This window comes from Sus scrofa, chromosome 11 (genome assembly GCF_054392235.1).
Source record: "Sus scrofa isolate SSC_HxYL_T2T_F1_AM1 chromosome 11, Sscrofa_HxYL_maternal_Yorkshire_Landrace_v2.0, whole genome shotgun sequence".
Classification (NCBI taxonomy): Eukaryota; Metazoa; Chordata; class Mammalia; order Artiodactyla; family Suidae; genus Sus; species Sus scrofa.
This window is the reverse complement of record NC_139393.1, coordinates 6,843,658-6,863,736: the sequence shown is the minus strand read 5'-3', so window position 1 is coordinate 6,863,736 and position 20,079 is coordinate 6,843,658. Positions and strand designations below refer to the sequence as shown.

General features: G+C 46.5%; 1 protein-coding gene across 13 annotated transcripts in view; it reads right to left on the bottom strand.

Moving 5' to 3' along the window:
* MTUS2 (microtubule associated scaffold protein 2) overlaps nt 1-20,079 on the bottom strand; it is a 493,299-nt gene that overhangs the window by 308,359 nt on the left and 164,861 nt on the right. For 12 of the 13 annotated variants that reach the window (XR_014819036.1, XM_021065174.2, XM_021065171.2 and 9 more), the window contains one exon: nt 18,772-19,012. Coding sequence is in view for 11 of the 13 variants with exons in the window: in XM_021065174.2 (XP_020920833.1) it covers nt 18,772-19,012 (241 nt within the window). In the remaining 2 variants the exon portion in view is untranslated. Of the gene's footprint in view, nt 1-16,199; nt 16,919-18,244; nt 19,013-20,079 lie in introns of those variants that run through there. The other variant, XR_014819037.1, reaches the window with a different exon arrangement.

Genomic DNA, 20,079 nt, shown 5'->3' with positions numbered 1-20,079 from the left:
GATAATGGGGACAGGGGTTCTTTCTTTTTGGAGTCAGGACAATGTTCAAAACTTGACTGTGACCATGGGTCCACAACTCTTTGAGCAGGCTTAAAACCCTTGAATGACCTGGATGGAAACCCATGGATGACCTGTTTCCATTATATCTCAATAAAGCTGTTATGTAAGAGAGACCAAGATAGACAGCTTTAGAGCTGACTAGCTAGTTAACTAACTCCCGGAAAGGAAAATAAAGGGGCAAGAGGGAAGATACAGAACATACGGCAGAAGATGGATGACGAGATCAGCCCTTCCCGACCCCAAAGACAGATGACTAAAAAGAGGCACTTGTAGGGTCAGCAATTGGCACAGCCACGGAGACCAGCGCCAAGGGTCGGAGAATGAAAACTGCCTCGAGGAGAGTGAAAAGGAAGAAGTGGGAGGAGGAGAGAAGAAAGAACTGCAGGCCCTCCAGCTCTACCTGGTTCAGGCACGTTCAGGAAACGGCAACTGAACAGACACCGGATGTCACACCAGCTCTGGCAAAATAAAAATCAGTGAGACCTGGGCCCTGCTAATAGCAGCAGCCACTGCACACTCGGGACAGGCAGGTGCCCAGAGCGGGGGGAGCTCAGCCTGGCCCACCAGGGAGTGGGCTCTCGGAAGAGGCGACCTGGAGCTGGGTCACGAAGGACACACAGCAGCAGGTGGGGATCAGAAGGGAGAAGGGCGAGGGCGCGTCAGGGAAGGCAGGCGAGCCGGGTCTGGGCATGCAGGGGCAGACCTCACTGCCATGGCGTCCTTGCCCTCTTTCCCGATGATGCGGAGCCAATAAAGACTGTTACGGAAGGAGGATGGGGACGGATGCTGTGCGGACAGCGGGGCTTCAGCAGGTCCGTGCTAGAGGGAACCGCTGTGGTTAAGCCACGCCCCACTGAGATCACGTGTACCTGGAAATACAGCAATGTGCAGGGACTCAGGAAAACCCTTCCCACGTCAAGAAGAATATAAGCAAACAGTGGGCAGAAGAGCCCTGTGGAAGGAAGGCTCTCCTGCAGAGGAGCTGGCCAGCCAGTGGGCTCACTCCCTGTGACAGCAAGGCCAACCACAGAGAGAGGCGCAAAATGAAAAAGAGCAGGGTGGACGCATGGTGCCCAACAGGGGAGCTTCCATCAGACAAAGGTGCCTTAGACCCTGCGCTTTTGCTGCCCTCATTACAGGTGTGTCTGCCCATAATCGACAAATGCTGATCAAAGAAGAATTTAACTGAGATTGCTGGCTCCCGGGCATCATACAATATCCAGGCCAGAACAGGAACTAGTGAAAGTGGTTCTGGTTTGGTTTGGTTAATGCGTTTGGAGGTGAAAACAGAACCCCGTGTTAAATGAGCAATAAATAATCTGCAAAACTAAACAAACCCATTTATGCAGTGTGTCTTTAACTGAGGTCCAAATCTTGAGTTTTGCTTATAACAACCTAAAACAATGAGACTAAGCATTTTTGCACGATCATAGTATAACCAGGGTCTGAGCATCTGTATTGGCGTTTTTGCCTACATCTTATTATATCACCTAAATTGACCGTATTTAATCCAGAGACTCACACATATCCAGCAACATCCTTTTTTCCTACTGTAATAGAATAAAACAGCCACCAGGGAGAGCTGACCTCTCTATTCATAATTGGTCTGCGTATAAATCAATCAGAGCCTTTGGGTATGAGAAGGGAGTTGGACAGGGTAGGGTCGGGAGCAGGCAGGAAAGAGTGCCACAAACAGAAGGAAATTAGCAGAAGGGACAAGTAACATAAACACTACAAAGGTCACACCTCTGCTGGACAGATCTGCTTCTAAATAGAAGCTGTTGAAAAAAGAGATGTCAAACGCAGGTGAGCTTGGACTGGCACAGCTTACAGAATCGGAAGAGGGAGCCAATTATTTTTCACTGATTTTTAGAGCTACGGATGCTTCTAAACTGCTGTGGGGCGATGTGTGGAAGGAGAAAGCCCTTGAATCCTATTTATATTAGCGGTTCTCGGGAAAATCAGCAGAGGCTCAAAGCTCATCAAAAGGAACAATATTTATACGAGCAAATGCACTTGAATCATCTGTTTTCTGAGAGCTGCCTTTAGCATTGCAAAATAGAGGGGAAAAGAATCGAAGCCCTTGCTCTCTTTGCTGAGGAATAAAGAACTCAGAAAACGATGATGACACAGCATGTCTTTTCCGTGGAGGGCACTCGGAAGCCCAGTTCTCGGCATGCTCTCACCAGTGACGGAACAGAATCATTTTATGAGGCTGAACAGCACCCTGAGAGGTGCTGGGTTTAAGGAGCATAGCAGACTGTCAGCTCAAGGTGGTGGACAGAATGCAGGCATTTTGTCCCTTTCTTGCCCAAGAGGCCTTAAACTGAGAGTACAATTTTAAGAGGTACAGTGAATCATCACGGCTAACAAAGATTGACTTCTCCCTTCTAAGCACTTTACATATTTAAACCTAGAGCAAGAGAGAAAAGAGACAGGTACTTACTGAGCCAAATATTTCAATAGTTTCTGGAGCCGAGGCGGAGGCCCCTGACTGGCGCACAGAGGAGAGGCGCAGCCTGCAGTGGGTAAAGAAACACTGCAGCAGAGGAAGCAACTGCTGACCTCCCAGCCCGGCGGCCACGGAGCAGCGCCCGGATCCCAGGAGGGAGGAGGAAGAGGCTGAGATGATGAAGGAGACGCTGTAACCCCCACCCACCATCTCCCTCATCCGGCCCCGCGGTGTCCAGCACCCGGGGAAGTGGCGCCCACCGCCCCAGCCCATGCCAAGCGCCGGGGTGAGGGGAAACGGACTCCTAAAGAGTTTGAGCAAATGGACTTCGAGTTCACCCAACTCAGTAAAGAGTGAATGATCGTAAAGAATTTGAGAAAGGCCTCCACCATAATGCAAACAACAAAAAATTGAGAGAACAAAGAGAAAATACACCCCCTGAGAATACAGAGAGAATTCGGGAAACACAAGATAGCTTTTTAAAAAAAATCTACTTAGTATCTGGAGAGAAATTTGGGAAGCTATTGCAACAGTAAAAGGAAGAGCCATCTGCTAGGAAAAGACACAATCAGAAACCAAGAAAGCATGCTTGGAAATGCAAAAAATACCAAAACAATGCAAAGCCCAGCAAGACTAAGATGAAGAAGGAAAGCCTAAGGAGAGAGAAAACAGGTGAGAAAAACTAGACACAGGTGATCATCCGGGGAAGTCCAAAAACCAAGTTCCAGGAAGAAGGAGAAGAGAGAAAAGTAGGAATGAACACGCATGATTACATGACGGCCCAAAGCTAAGGGAGCTGGGCCTTCAGACCGAGCGCTTAACGGGAGCTCAGCGAGACCTGTCAGTTCACCCACTCCGATGTCCTCTCTCTCTGCCACCCATGTTCGTCTCGGTCTGTCTGTCTCTCTCTGTCTGATACAAAATGAATACACACACACACACTGGGAAATTTTTAAGCACCAAGGATAAGAGAAGATTCTAAAGCATCCAGAGCGAAACAAAAGCAGGTCTCCCATCAAAAACAAAACAAAACAAAACAAAAAAACGTATTTCTCAGACTGGTATCAGGTTTCTTTTTCCTCTTTTTTTTTTTTTTTTTTTTTTTTTAGGGGCGCATCTGCAGCATATGGAGGTTTCCAGGCTAGGGGTCTAATCAGAGCTGTTGCTGCCGGCCTACATCACAGCCACAGCAACACGAGATCCAAGCCGCGTCTGCGACCTACACCACAGCTCACGGCAACGCTGGATCCTTAACCCACTGAGCGAGGCCAGGGATCGAACTCGCGTCCTCATGGACTCATGGGGTTCGTTATCACTGAGACACAACGGAAACTCCTGGCATCAGATTTCTCTTGAGCAACACGGGAAGTCAGCATGTTTTGAAAGAGAATCATTTTCGACTTAGAAAATGATATTTAATCCCGTGAATGCAGACTGCAGAAAGTTTCAGAAATGCAAAAACCCTGCAAGTTTGCTTTCTTCGAACTCTGTCTCGGGAAATTCCCAAAGATGTGCTCCAGCAAAACAAACTAGGAAACCGAGGAAGGGGACACGGGGTCCTTCCCAGGAGGGAGCTGAAGGGAAGTTCCAGAAGAACAACATCGAGCTGAGAAGTCAAACAGAAGCCGCAGGAGGGAAATTCTCAGAGGGAGGCCCGGGAGAACCGAAAAAGGCATCTTGAAATAGAAAGCCCAGGACGCAGGGGGTCCGTAAATACCTCCTGTGCAATTCCACCCCACGCTCCGGTTGGAGATGTCACCTACCCAATCCGCTCAACGCTCCCCAACTCCTGAACCTCTGCTTGGAGGTCATGTGTCCATGTGGCTCTGGATGAAGGAAGGACAAGAATGTATAAAAATAAGGATACAGCCCCTTCCACACCATGGACAATCCAGGAAGACAAGCTTTGCGCTGGACGCTCACAGACAAGGAGAAAGCAGACAGAATCTTGAGATTCCGTATCAGCCAAGGTGAGGAGAGCAGAACAAGAGAATCTAGAGGTTCGTCCCCATCCGCACCATCATTTTAAACAGCAAGGAGATGGACGGAGTTCCTCCACGGCTCAGCGGGTTAAGGATGCAGTGTTGTCACTGCTGTGGCTCTGGCTACAGCTGTGGTGCAGGTTCCATCTCTAGCCCAGGAACTTCTGCATGCCACAGGTTCAGCCAAACAAACAAACAAAAACAAAACCAAAAACACCCCAAAAACCAAGGAGATGGAGCAGCGAATCACAAGGTCCACACCCTCCAGCCGAGTCCCACTAGACTCAGTAGAGCTGAATTGGGGTTGCCATTACTCTTCCTTGCTTTTTATTCGTGATGGCTTTCCCTTCCAATCTATCCTGACGTGAGCCTGACTCATACAGTCAGGGGTTAGTCAAATCCACCTCCTAAAACCCATCCACTTCCCTCCACCCCTCTCTCCACCCCCCACTGTTATTTGCGGTACCCTGCATCAGCCTCCTAAGGGTCCCTGTCTCCATCCCGGTCACCCCACCTCATTCCTGCCCCTCAATGCTCCACCCTTCAGTCTAACTGCTATTTTTTAATGAGGTATGATCCTGTCAGTCCCTGGCTTAATACTCTTTCGTGGCGCCATCTTGCTCTTTAATGGAGAAAAGGCCACTCTTGAACGCAGCTTGCCATCTCATCATGACCCGCTGTCATTTTTCCCATCCTTCGCTGACCCGCTCTGTTCATGGCACACCAGTCTTCCATGTGCCACTCCTCCTGCCTGCAGGACCCTCTCTTCCACTCCTACCACCTTCGGATCCCTCACCCCACACCTCAAATCCTTTGTTCCTTTCGTGCCACACTATACCCGAGAAACTTTTCTGGGCCTCACGCTGAGGTTAGATCCCCCTCCTGAGCCCAGAAGACTGTGCCATCCCACACTCAACCCACCGCATCGTAACTGCCTATGGCATCTCCCATGCTGTTCACCGTTGTATCCTCAGCACCTAAAACAAATGGGCACATACTAGGGTCTCAATATGTATTACATATATGAACAGTGTTTGTCCAAATAAATAAAAGAACAGTTGTTAGGCCTGTGATCTACCTCAGAGCCACTGAAGCTGACTCTCTGGGTCTGGGCGAAGGCAACTTACTTTTTAAAAGAAATTTCTGGGGGAGGGAGTGGGATGGACTGGGAATCTGGGGTTAAGAGACGCAAACGATTGCCCTGGGAATGGGTAAGCAATGAGATCCTGCTGTGCAGCACTGGGAACTATATCTAGTCACTTACGGTGGAGCAGGATACTGCGAGAAAACGAATGCATATATGTATGTGTGACCGGGTCTCTGCACTGTAGAAAATTGACAGGACACGGTAAACCAGCTATAATGGGGGGAAAAATTAAAAATAAAATAAGTTTCTGTGGGGCATGATAACGCGTGCTCAGTTGCAATGAAAGTAAGCCAAAGATGGGATGGCTCTGTTGGCTGAATGCACAAGAAAAATACAGTCATTGTCAATGGCCATTTCTACAGTAGGTAGAAATGGGTAACACCGAGAAATATAGTAAAACGAACAATGGAACAGACTGAACGGTTCCTCCACAGCCTCCAAGACACACCCAAACATCACCTAGTGTCATTAAGACACCAAAGGAGTCACTGTGACACCACACTGTCTTTCACCAGGTAAGGGATTTCAGCATCAGTTTGTCGCATGGGCATGTTTTCCCTTCTGATTCAAATCATTCTTGGTAGATGATACAGTTCTCAGGAATGAAGCAGAACCGTGATGAACACAGTCACGTGGCACTCAGGTGGTGCCAATAACCTGCTCTCATTCTTAGCAGGGGACTCGACGCCCTGTGCCCACTCCGTTTCCTCTAGGCCTCGCGTTTGTCTCGGGAGAACCAATGCTACTTGCCCTCCACGTGGGATCTTGATCTCATTATCTGCCACCCTCCCGGGCATCTGGTTCCAACAGCTCCCACCAGGACACCCTTCAGCCTCTGTCCCAAGGCCACGCCTTCTCGCTCACATCTCAAGCTAGTTCCAATCTCTCCCACACACTCTGAGAAACAAAAGCCATCTCAGCCCTGCCTCCCCGCCAGCCAGCACCCAGGCGCTCTCCTCCACCAGCGCCTTTTTAGCAGCAGCAGTCTATTCTCATTGCTTTCACGTCCTCACTTTCCATTCACTGCTCAACCTACGAATATGTGACTTCCACCCTCGCATTTTACTAAAATGGCTCATTCAAAACGAGGTCACCAACTGCTTCCTAATTGCCAATCCCAACAGCCTCTTTGCATCTCACTTGTTCTTTCTCCTGTGAGACAGTGTTGACCGCTTTCTACCTTGAAGGCTCGCTCTTCCCCGGACCCGTCCCCCTACCCCTACAGGTCCTGCCTTTGTGGCTTCTTTCTTCAGTTCCTCCTTAACTGGGGATGCAAAGTTCCCTCACTTCCCCCTCCCTCTCCCTCCCTGAACCGCTCATCCGTCTTCACGGCTCCAGGCACACATCTAAGGAGCTGTGACTCCCATAAGGACCTTGGGCTCAGGCCATTCTCCTGTCCCGATTTCAGCCGTTTGGAAATTTCCACCTGAATGTCCCCGAGGAACCTCCAACTCTGTGCATGTCCGGTAACTAACTGTCCACCGCCACCCCGCATCCTCCAGAGCATCCTCCAGTGCCCCCTACTGAGTAACGGGTCCCTAGAGAGGATCTGATGACCTCTCTCTCTGACAAGTATGCATTCTACCTTCACCCCTTCCTGGCCTGGTAAATCCCATTTATTGTTCCAAATTCAGCTCAACTCGCCTCACTTAGAAGATCTTTCCAGAGCCCTGATCCGCCAGAGCAGAGCTGGGTGCCACTCCCCGCCCCGACCCCTGCCATGACAAGCATTCTGCACATGTCTATCAAGTGCGGCTCCCTTCTTATCATAATTACTGATTCTTCTCTCTGTATCGCCGCCAAGTCACGGGCTATATATTTAATCTGTGCATCCCACACACAGATCAGCACTTGGCTCATCCCAGGTCCCCAGAAAACCTTTGTTGAATAGATGAACGAATAATATATTGGATAAAGGAATGGATGTGAACACCTCGAGAGTGGTGATTCTCTAAAACAGCACTTGGTCAGCAAACCACAGGCCTCAGGCTGTTTGTTTCTGTAAAGAGTTTTACTGGAACCCAGCCTGCTCCTTCACTCACACAGTGGCCGGGGGTGCGCCTGCATTACGATGGCAGAGCTGAGTAGTTGTCACAGAGACTGGGTGGCCCACAAAGCTTAAAATATTTACTACCTGGCCTTAATTCCCCCACTTCTGCTCCAAATCATCTCAGGACCTTATCAACGTTCCCTAACAGAAAATCCAGCACCTACCACCACTGCTGCTGCTATTGACATTTAGTCAATAGGTACTGAGGATCTGAATCCCTCTGCTCTTACAGACTATACATCGCAGTGGGGTGAGAGAGAATAAATATATAGAAGCAAAATACGATTAATTATAGGCCACTATGAAAGACGGTGAAGGAGATAAACAGGAAACTGTGTCAGAAAGTCTCTGGGAAGGGGTCGCTGTGCAGAGGGCGATCAGAGCTGTCTTTCTCTCTGGGGCAATTGGACTCATGTTAAAAACTGGAGGAGGGGACAGGGCCGGTCCTGGAGTGTGCTGGAAAAAGCAGGTTCTAGAAGGCACGGTGAGTACAAAGGCCCTGGGTAAGAAAGGGGGGGAAATGCTGATGGAACTGCATGGAGCTGCCTCGGGTGATGTGTCCGAGAAGAAAGACCGTGATGCAAACAGGCTCCAGGGAGGAGGCAGGAAGAGACCCGGTCTTGGAGGCCTGGGGCAGGTGTTTGGGTTTGTTGACTGCACTCTGAACGCTGGGCACTACACTCAGAGCTTCCTCTCAACAATCTACCACCTTAAGTTCTATTACTCCCATTTTACTGACGAAGAAACTGAGCAGAGAGAGGCATGAATTGAGTAAATAACAAATCAAGACTCTGGGATGAGAACCTGGGTCTGTCTGACTCAGAACACAGGGGCTGAATAAGGACCACACAGCCTCCTCACCTGTGTTCAGCAGTGTAAACCCTCCACCTAAAAATTACCGTCACCACAAAAGCAATATACGTCATTACAAAAATCTGGAAAATACTTCAAAAAGCTAAAAATAGAACTACTATATGATTCAGCAATCCCATCCCTGGGCATCTATCTGGAGAAAACCATAATTTGAAAATATACATGTATCCCAATGTTCACTGCAGCTTGATTTGCAATAGCCAAGACATGGAAGCAACCTAAATGTCCATCGGCAGCGGAGTGGATCAAGAAGATGTGGTACATATACACAATGGAATATTACTCAGCCATTAAAAGGAAAGAAATAATGGTATTTGCAGCAACATGGCTGGACCTGGAGATTGTCACGCTAAGTGAAGTTAGAGAGTGAAAGACAAAAAACACATGATAACACTTATACATGGAATCTAAAAACAAATCCCCAAAAAAGATACAAATGAACTTATTGCAGAACAGAAACAGACTCACATACCCTGAAAACAAACTTCTGGTTACCAAAGGGGACAGGTGACGGGGAGGGTGGGGTGGGAGGGATGGACTGGGGGGTTGGGACTGGCATAAGCAGTGTGCTGTATGGAATGACTGGTCAACACGGGCCTATTTTACAGCACAGGGACCTCTACCCAGGATTCTGTGATCATCTACATGGGAAAAGGAGCTGAGAGAGAAAGGATGTGTGTACCTGTGTCACTGTGTCACTCTGTGGTACAGCAGAAATGATCCCAACCTTGTAAATCAGCTCTACGTCAACAAAACTTTTAAAAAATGGAAGAAAAATCTAGAAAAGATGTAAAAGTGTAGTAATCATTAGTATCTCATGCTTATACTACAATACTAGTTTCCTCCCTAGCCTCCCTAGCCTCCTAAAGGTGATGTAATCCACGCTGCCGCTCATAACTATCTCTTCAAAGTATAAAACCATCAGTTTTCTATTCAAAAACCTAAAGACAGTAGCTAAACAACAAGGACCCACTGTACAGCACAGGGAACTATATTCAATATTATGTAATAACCTATAATGATAAGAATCTGAAAAATATATTTATCTGTATCTGAATCACTTTGCAGAACACCGCAAACTAACACAACATTGGAAATCTACTCTACTTAAATTAAAACATTTTTAAATTTTTTAATTTTTAAAAAAAGATCTAGGAAGGCCTCCCTATAGCACAGTGGGTTAAGGATACGAGTGCTGTCTCTGCAGCAGCTCAGGTTGCTGCAAAGGTACGAGTTCAATCCCCAGCTCAGTGCAGTGGGTTAAGGATCTGGCGTGGGTCACGGCTGCAACTCGGATTTGATCCTCCTTCCGGGAACTTCCACATGTTGCAGGTTCGACTAAAACAAATCAAAACCTACCATTTCCAATTCCCTACCGAAAAACAAAAACAAAACATTCCCTCCAGACTTAGCTTGGCAGTGAAGGCCCTTCACAATCCGGACCCAACATATTCATCGGGTTCTGCCTCAGGGACGGAGACAGGACTAGTCCCTCTTTCCTAAAGAAGCTGCAAACGTCCACGCCTCTGCCACACTCTTCCTGCAGGGTCTCCGGGTTTGGCTGGGTCCATCCCTGAATTCTCCTAGGCCCAGCTCCCACATCAAGCCCCGAGCGGCCAGCTCCCAAGCTGCCCTGTGCTGTTCCTCCTCCAGGAACACCTTCCATCAACAGGACACAGCGCTGTGCAGGGAGCCAGGGCGGCACTGGTTCTCCTGAATGGGCCTCCCTCTTCGCATCCCTGAGCTCTGCTCGGATGGGGGAGGGCCTGCTGCCATGAGGTGTGTGTGTGGGGGGCCAAGGATTTCACAGGCACTGAATTCATTAGCCATGCAAACTGGTCTTCTAAAACCAATCAGAAGGTTCAGAGCTATTATCGGCTTTGACACCAAGAGGGCAAACACCATAAGTGAAAAATAATACTGTCACCGAAATGCTTCCTTTAGAAAATCTGAGCGTATGCTACATTTTGCTAAATTTCTGACACTATGGAGACCATTCAGACGTTTCAACAATTACTACTGTGCTTGCGTTTTAAGGTTTCCGATCAAGATGACCTGTCCTTTGACATAGGTTGCTTTGACTTAAGTGTCTACATTTTAAAATTTGATAGGACTCGACCTGCCTCTTGAAAAAAACTATCAAAGAGGCAAGTTTAGACAGTATGTTGAACTCTAAAATAGACTTTATTTCAATAAGCAGAATTCATAACAAAACTGAATATAACCTAAAGATACAAAAGTCCTGTCCTCTGAAAACTATAAGACACTGATGAAAGAAATCAAAGATGACACAAATAGATGGAAAGACATACCAAGCTCTTGGATTGGAAGAGTTAATATTATCAAAATGACTATACTACCTAAGGCAATCTACAGATTCAATGCAATCCCTACCAAATTACCAAGGACATTTTTCACAGAACTCAAACAAAATATTTTAAAGTTTGTTTGGAAGCACAAAAGACCCAGAATAGCCAAAGATATCCTCAAAAGGAAAAATGGAGCTGGAGGAATCAGGCTCCTGGACTTCAGACTATACTACAAAGCAACAGTCATCAAAACCATATGGTACTGGCACAAAGACAGAACTATAGATCAGTGGAACAGCATAGAAAGCCCAGAATTCAACCCATGCACCTACAGCCAACTAATCTATGACAAAGGAGGCAAGAATATATAATGGAGAAAAGACAGCTTGTTCAATAAGTGGTGCTGGGAAAACTGGACAGCCACATGGAAAAGAATGAAATTAGAACACTCCCTAACATCATACACAAAAATAAACTCCAAATGGATGAAAGACCTAGATATAAGACCAGGTAGTATAAAACTCTAACAGGAAAACATAGGCCAAACACTCTCTGACACAAACCACAGCAACATCTTCTCAGATCCACCTCTTAAGAGTATTGACAATAAAAACAAAAATAAACAAATGGGACCTAATAAAACTTCAAAGTTTCTGCACAGCAAAGGAAACCCTAAACAAAATGAAAAGACAACCCACAGAATGGGAGAAAATCTTTGCAAATGAATCAACTGACAAGGGATTAGTCTCCAAAATTTATAAACACCTTCTGCAGCTCCATACCAAAAAAAAAAAAAAACAAAAAACAAAAAACACAACCCCATCAAAAAATGGGCAGAAGATCTAAAGAGACAATTCTCCAAAGAATACATACAGATGGCAAAAAAACACATGAAAAGATGTGCAACATCACTCATTATTAGAGAAACACAAATCAAAACCACTACGAGGTACCACCTTACGCCAGCCAGAATGGCCATCATCAAAAAGTCTACAAACAGTAAGTGCTAGAGAGGGTGTAGAGAAAAAGGAACCCTATTACACTGTTGGTGGGATTGTAAATTGGTGCAACCACTGTGGAAAAGAGTATGGAGATGCCTCAGAAAACTAAACATAGAACTACCATTTGATCCAGCCATTCCACTCCTGGGCATCTATCCAGAGAAAACCATGCCTCAAGAAGACACATGTACTCCAGTGTTCACTGCAGCACTATGTACAATAGCCAAGACATGGAAACAACCTAAATGTCCATCGACAGAGGAGTGGATCAAGATGTGGTACATATACAGAATGGAATATTACTCAGCCATTAAAAAGAACGAAGTACCGGCATTTTTAGCAACATGGATGGACCGAGAAATTATCATGCTAAGTGAAGTCAGCCAGACAATGAGACACCAACATCAAATGCTTTCACTGACATGTGGAATCTGAAAAAAGGACACAATGAACTTCTTTGCAGAACAGATGCTGACTCACAGACATTGAAAAACTTTTGGTCTCCAGAGGAGACAGGGTGGGGGGTGGGGGGATGGGCTTGGGTTGTGGGATGGAAATCCTATGAAATTGGATTGTGATGATCATTATACAACTACAGAGGTGATAAATTCATTTCAGTAATAAATAAAAAGACATTAAAAAACACTGAATATAAGTTGAGAAGTATTGACCCAACATCTCTTCTCTGCCTGGAACTCTCTGGTTATTTATAGACTAAAGGACGACGTACAGCAGAAATTGACAGAGCACTGTAAGTCAACTATAACAGAAAAAATAAAAATCTTACCAAAAAAAAAAAAAAGAATAAAGTATTCTTCCCATCTAGTCTTTAAAAAACTTTTGTTTTGACACTTTAACTATTCCTATCAAAAAATATTATAGTTCTTTCAGGGTACACTGGCCGACACAATAACGTCCTGCTTTCAGCAACACTGGGTTTATTTAATTTCCATGAATACAAATGACTTCCTGGTATGCTGGGCACTCTAGACATGAACATTTTTAACAGGATGCATGAGGCCATGAAGGAACATAAAACATACATACATCTACTAAAAAGGCAGTAAAGAAAAGTACAGAAAAGCACTGCCTTTCGACTCTTTCGAGGTAAAGGATCCAGCAACAGATCATTTCTATGTACAACCTGAGGCTTCACGGACACAGGCTCTATGTCCACCTAAAGGGAGCTAACTGTCCGGCTGTTGTACTCGGAGCATCTAAACAGCATCCTGAGTTTCAGACCCAGGCCTAATGACAGCAAAACCTCAGAGGGTTCTGCTCAGAGGGTTTCTGACTGTGGAGTCAGAAAGCACTGTATACAAAACCACAGAAATTGGAGTTCCCGCTGTGGCTCAGCAGTTAACGACCCCGACTAGGAACCATGAGGTTGCAGGTTCGATCCCTGGCTTTGCTCAGTGGGTCAAGGATCCGGTGTTGCTGTGAGCTGTGGTGTAGGTCGCAGATGCAGCTCAGATCTGGCGTCGCTGTCGCTGTGGTGCAGGCTGGCGGCTACAGTTCCGATTGGACCCCTAGCCTGGAAACCCTCATGTGCCACAGGTGCAGCCCTAAAAAGACCAAAAAAAAAAAAAAAAAAACCCACATGAATTATGTAAGAAATAAGGACAGTTATGTAAGTAAGCTAAGGTAAGGAAGGAAGGCTTAAGTTATCTTGCAGGAGACATGGTCCCATTAAGATATGTGACCCTTTAAGGGTCTTAGGCCAGAAAATTCGTTTACGCCACAGAACCACCATAGAACCTGTGGGAGGATCTGCTTTGTGGGGAAGTGTGTCTTGACTGCATATCTGGTTTTTTCAGGTCACTTTAAAGCCATGATGCACCAAATGGTACTTGCAGAGCCAAGGCAGGAGCAGAAACAACAGGAATTCACCCCAAATTTAAGTCCCCGGTTTACTTGCCTGTAGGAGATCTATGAGGTTCCTTCCCTGAGAAGTGGAAAAAATACAGTGCATGCAGCTCACGTATCAAAGCAGGTCTTAGGATTCAGAAGGTGGGCAGCACTTCCAGTTGGCAGCGTAAGCTAAATTACAGGGTGCAGTACTGGGGCTCCAGCTCTCACGTGTCACCATGATGCTGCTCAGAGCCTCATAGGACCATGCAAAATAAAGGCAGAAGAGTAACCAAGCTAAGAGCAATGGAGAATCCTGATCTGCTAACCATGCGATGCCAGACACAAAACTGCATGCTAACTGCACACAAAATGCAACCACAGACAGAAGCATTTAAAAAGGATCCTTAGAGTTTCCTGGTGGCTCAGTGGGTTATGGATCCAGCATTGCCACCGCTGTGGCTCGGGTCATTCACTGCCGTGGTGCATGTTTGATCCCTGGCCCAGGGAACCGCCACATGCCACAAGCACAGCCAGGAAAAAAAAAAGGATTCTTAAAACAATAACAAAACCCCCCAAGCAACCATTACCCAAGTAGTCTGAAACAGAAACCCCAAAAGGGAAAGTGTTTATTAGCTACGACAAACACCAGTGGATGTCAACAACCTTTAATGAATATGTAAAGGCAAGTCTACCCATAAAGATTTAATGGATATGCAGGCTGCCACAATTAGAAAACAAAACAAACTACATGGAATGAATGTTTTCAGAAACTGTACAACGGTCAGCACGGGAATGTGATCCTTTAGAGAAGGGGCGCAAAAGAGGTGACCTCAGAGTTGCCAGTCCCACGGCCTGGAGGCCAGGGCACAGGATGGAGGACAGCAGAGAGAGGCTGTCCGTCACAGCCTTGAAGACACGGGGATCAGGGTTTGGAGGGGCTGAGGCCCTGAGAGTGTGCGGGGCGAAGGGAGAGGGAGGGGAGACAGGTGGACACACTGTCCCCTTAAGAGCACGCGCTCCACCTGGACTCGGAGAGGTCCGGCTAACATAACACACAGCTCACACTGCCCCACCAAACCTCCAGTGGTCCCTCCCTGGGAGGAGAAGTCGAATCCTTAGGTTCTTAGGCGTCTGCAAATCCTCAAGGCCAACCACCTCTCTGCTCCTAACCTCAACCGCTCGCCCCCTCCTCCCTCTGCCCGGGCCTCTCTGGCCTCCCTGCGACCCCAGGGCCTTTGCACTGGCTCTTCCCTGCCTCCCCTCCTCTGGGGACTGGCTTAAAGGTCATCTTCTCAGGGAGGCCTTTTCCGACCCCTCTATCTAAAATCAGAAGCTCCTCCTTCCTGCCCAACCCACCTCCTCCCCCTTCTCTGTTTCATTTTCTTCAATACTAGTTATGATTCCCAACAGACCATGTGACTTCTTATTAAAAAGAGAAAACGTTTTCCTACTTCCATCCTAAAATTCTAGAATACAGTCAAGGATTTTTTTTTTTCCTTTTTACAGCCACATCTGTGGCATGTGGAGGTCCCCGGGCCAGGGGCTGAACCGGAGCTGCAGCTGCAGCCTACACAGCCATGCCAATTCGGAGCCACATCTGAGACCTATGCCACCGCTCAGGGCAATGCCGGATCCTTAACCCACTGAGTAAGGCCAGGGATTGAACCCGCATCCTCACAGCGGGTCCTTAACACCCCGAGCCACAGGGGGACCTCCAGGCCGAGGACCTGTGTCTGTTGCCACTGCTTTATCCCCATGCCTAGGACAACACTGCTACATAAGAGGCCAACAGTACCAACTGCTGAATGAGTGACTGAATATGTAATTAACGTGTAACAGCTCTGATGAGAGCAGGCAGGTCCATCACAACATACATATATCATCAAATACGAACCGTCAAAAAGTAATATGATTTTTTATAGACGTGCTCGCCAAGAAAACACCTACCCATTAAGACTATCAATAATTACCTGAGTAAATGACAATTCACAAAACGGCCAGCAGATAAAAAACCATTCCCTTCCACCAGTAACAAAAGAAACGCAGTCATAATAGTAGCCATGATATAAAGAGCAGCCCTCAGTACTGACGAGGCTGTGGCAAAAAGAAACGCTTTCAAGAAACACTGTGAAAAGAGCTATGCCAGGGTTTCTGGAAAATAGGTCAACCTTAAAGAAATGTTTGGAACTGCTTTTATCCAACAATTACACTTCAAATGTCTATCCAAGAAAACTACATGAGGGAAGACAAATAAAGATTCAAATTGCAACATTATTGAAAATAGTGTAGAACAAGCAGAATCCAATTTCCCTAAATCAATGCTGATACCATCCCCCGCCCATTCTTCCCAATTTCCTCCACGCCGCCGCCCTGAAGCACATCTGTCTCATCCCTACAACCCTCTGCTGGTTGCAATTTCTCAAAACATTCTGTTCCTGGCTTTCCTAACATGTGTCCCAATTTCTAATTATGTATTTTTTTTCTTTCTTTCTGTCTCTTTCATCCATTGGACTCAGCTGCACGAAGGCAGGAATTCTCTGTTCACTGCTGCAGTCCTCAATTTACAACTTCTGGCACATACTAAGTACCCAGAATTTGTTCGGTTAACAAATAAAGGAACAGAATGGAATGTGATGCTACCATTCAAACATCTCCGAAATATGGATGGCACAGGCAATACCTACAGCAAGATGTTAGTAGGCAAAACCAAAACTCACATTCAGTATTAATTCAACTACTGACAAATGCATAGACAAAAACACACTGGAAGAAGAATTTCCATAATATTAACTCTGGCTAGGTGTAAGTAAAAATATAAGGACAATTACTTTCTTCTGCATGTTTTTCTACATGCAAAAAATTTTTACAGCAGGTATGGATTCCTTCTATAATAAAAGAATACGTAACACCTAGAGGAAACCACACGAGCAGAAGAATGGATGGAGAGGGGGAAACAGAGACGCGCAGAGAACTCAGGACAGGCCACGGGAGGAGGGAGGAGGGCCCTTCTGTAAACAAAACTGGTGTTCAAGACGTGTGAACAGGGAGTTCCCGTTGTGGTTCAGTGGGTTAGGAACCCATTTAGTATCCATGAGGACGTGGGTTTGATCCCTAGACTCGCTCAGTGGGTTAAGGATCCAGCGTTGCCGTGAGCTGTGGTGCAGGTGGCAGATGCGGCTCGGATCTGGCGTTGCTGTGGCTGTGGCATAGGCCGGCAGCTGTAGCTCCAGGTAGACCCCTAGCCTGGGAAGCTCCCTATGCATCGGGTGTGGCCCTAATAAGCAAAAAAAAAAAAAAAAAAAAAAAAGAAAAGAAAAGAAAAGAAAAGGATTTGTGAACAGATGAAAAGTGTGACATGGTCACTGCTGGACTGCAGGAAGGTCCCTCTGACAAACCACATAGCCCGCAGGCCCAGTCCAGCCTGCTGCAGACACGCCTCATGTAACTGCACTTTGCAGATAGTTCATGTTTTGTAAATGGAAGATCTGTGGCAACCCTGCCTTGAGCAAGACTCTTGGTGCCATTTTTCCAACAGCATTTGCTCGCTTAGTGCTTCTGCGTCACATTTCAGTAATTCTCACAATATTTCAAATTTTAAGTTGTTACTCTGTTTGTTGTCAGGATCTGGGATCAGTCACCTTTGAGGTTACCAGCAGGACGTGCTGAAGGCTCGGAAGATGGTTAGGGCTTTGAATAAATAAAGTTTCTTTTCTTTGAATAAATAAAGTTTTCCCATGCCCGCAGCATGGGGAGTTCCAGGCTAGAGATTGAACCCATGCCATGGCAGTAACCCAGGATGCTCCAGTGATGAGAGAACTCCCCTCCACCACAAGAGAGCTCCCCAGTATTTTTTTTATTTATTATTTATTTATTTATTTATTTATTTTGTCTTTTTGCCATTTCTTGGGCCGCTGCTGTGGCATATGGAGGTTCCCAGGCTACGGGTCCAATCAGAGCTGTAGCTGCCGGCCTACACTACAGCCACAGCAACGCGGGATCCCTGACCCACTGAGGAAGGTCAGGGATCGAACCCGCAACCTCATGGTTCCTAGGCGGATTCGCCAACCACTGAGCCACAACGGGAACTCTGAGAGAGGTCCCTAGTAGTTTTTAATTAAGGTATATCTATTGTTCTGTGAGACACGGTGCTACTGCACACTTAACAGACCACACTACAGGGTGGACATAATTTTAAATGCACTGCGAAGCCAAAACTCCCTTTACTGCAGCATCGGCTTCACTGTGTGGTCCAGAACTGAACCCACAGCATCTCCAAGGCCTGCCTATATCTGGTTTTGTAAATTGAATTGTAAATTGAAAACACAGCTGGACGCATGTATTCACGTTCTGTCTATGGCTATTTTCTTGCTAAGTAGGGGTTTTTTTGGTTTGGTTTTGTTTTTGTTTTTGTTTTTTTTCTGTCTTTTTGTCTTTTCTAGGGCTGCACCTGCGGCATATGGAGGTTCCCAGGCTAGGGGTCTAATCAGAGCTGTAGCCACCGGCCTAGGGCCACAGCCACAGCAATGTGGGATCCGAGCCACATCTGCAAGCTACACCACAGCTCATGGCAACGCTGGGTCCCTAATCCACTGAGCGAGGCCAGGAATGGAACCCAAAACCTCATGGTTCCTAGTCAGATTCGTTAACCACTGAGCCACGACGGGAACTCCCTTGCTGAGTAGTTATAACACAGACCATTATGGCCCCCAAAGCCTAAAATATTTACTATCTGGCCCTTCACAGAAAAAAAAAAATTTCTAAACCCTAGTCCATAGGATGTATCAGAGAAGGGAGAAAATACAGGAAGTGAGGTGGTGGTTACAAGGGCCATTGTTTTAAGGTGACGTGGAGGATGACAGGTGCAGAGAGATGAGCCTTGTCTGTATCTACAACCAGATGGAAGAACAGAACAAGGATCTTCTAAGGCAGGACAGGCACTCATGCTTAGTTACCATCATTTTACGTGATTTATGCTGGTTAGGTCTCTGCTGGTTCTAACACTTTATGAATCTTTCAGGAAAAAGCAGCCCTTGTGGCCCTGGTTACCTGCAGGGTCGGAACTGTAGAGAGCGGCAGCGGTCGCTAGGGTTCCTGGCGGGTGGATGGCGCTCGCTGAAGACCTCTGACTTGCGATCAGGATCCGACTCTTGGCAGACGGTAAACGTGACATCGCGCCCAATCCCAACTGGGGCTTAAGGAGCATGGCCGATCGATAGAAGGTTGGAGGAACTTCATAGTGCGTATAGGGAGGAGAACAAAATTCCTCTTTTCCAGGGCGTTCTGCAACCTACGATAAGTGACCAGAAGCTCAGTCAGAGACCCGAGCATCATAGGACGAGTGCTGAACCCAGTCCAGACACCACGGCGCCAGCAATGACCACCGGGCACCATCGAGTCGCTCCACCCCCCGTCACTTACATTCACTGGACCCCGCGTCTTCATCTCCAAGTGGACCACGGCTGGATGCCCTCTTAGGTCTATGCTGGTTCTAACACTTTATGAAACTATATTTCCCTGGGAGAAAAAAGAACCCCCTCTATAAGATTTTTAAATTTGATCACCCCCAAACCATTGGAATTTGTGCAAGAAGTCAATCTATAAATAAAGACTGTCAATGATGCAAGAGGAGAATTTAGCAAATGTTCATGGAATTCGGAAAGTTCCATGATTGCTAAGGAGGAGAGGCACAATTTTTCTAGTGACCTAGTCTTCCGTGAAGTTGATGAACTTTATCAGGTGATGTGACGTCTTTATTAGGCTACTTAGGAAATACACTATGCACGGTTAATGAGGGAGAAAAGGTTATTGGGAGGAATGGAGAAGTTAATGCAAAGACGTCTTTGCTCAGGCCTCTACCTTCTGTTTCCATAATTAAAAAGGAGAGACTGTGAACTACCTCTGATTATCGTTCCTAGTAAGGTGGTGCCTGCAGGAATGTTTGAGCAAGTCTCACCAGGATGGAAGTTGGGGGCAGAGTCTTGCGTGAGGACTGCTGAATGCATCGCACCTAGAACAGCATTTAGCGCAGGGGCTGAAATCAGCAAACCTCTGGGAACTAAAGGGATCGTGTTTCCTTCTTTCCTGAATTTAATCACGTGACACCATGTGACAGTCTGCTGTGGTTCACAGGGCGGATGAGGATACTATTGATGGCTACCTTTTAAATAGGCAATCCTGTACTCACAAGCCTGTTCACAGTATCAGTGTTTCTTCACGGTAAAAAGAGAACGAAATAATCTTATTTCTTTTAAGTTAAAAAAAAAACAAAAAACATAGTGCCAGAGGCTACATTTGAAAAGATACAGATGTTAATTAACTCCGCTCTAAAATCACAATGCATTCGACTAGTCAAAC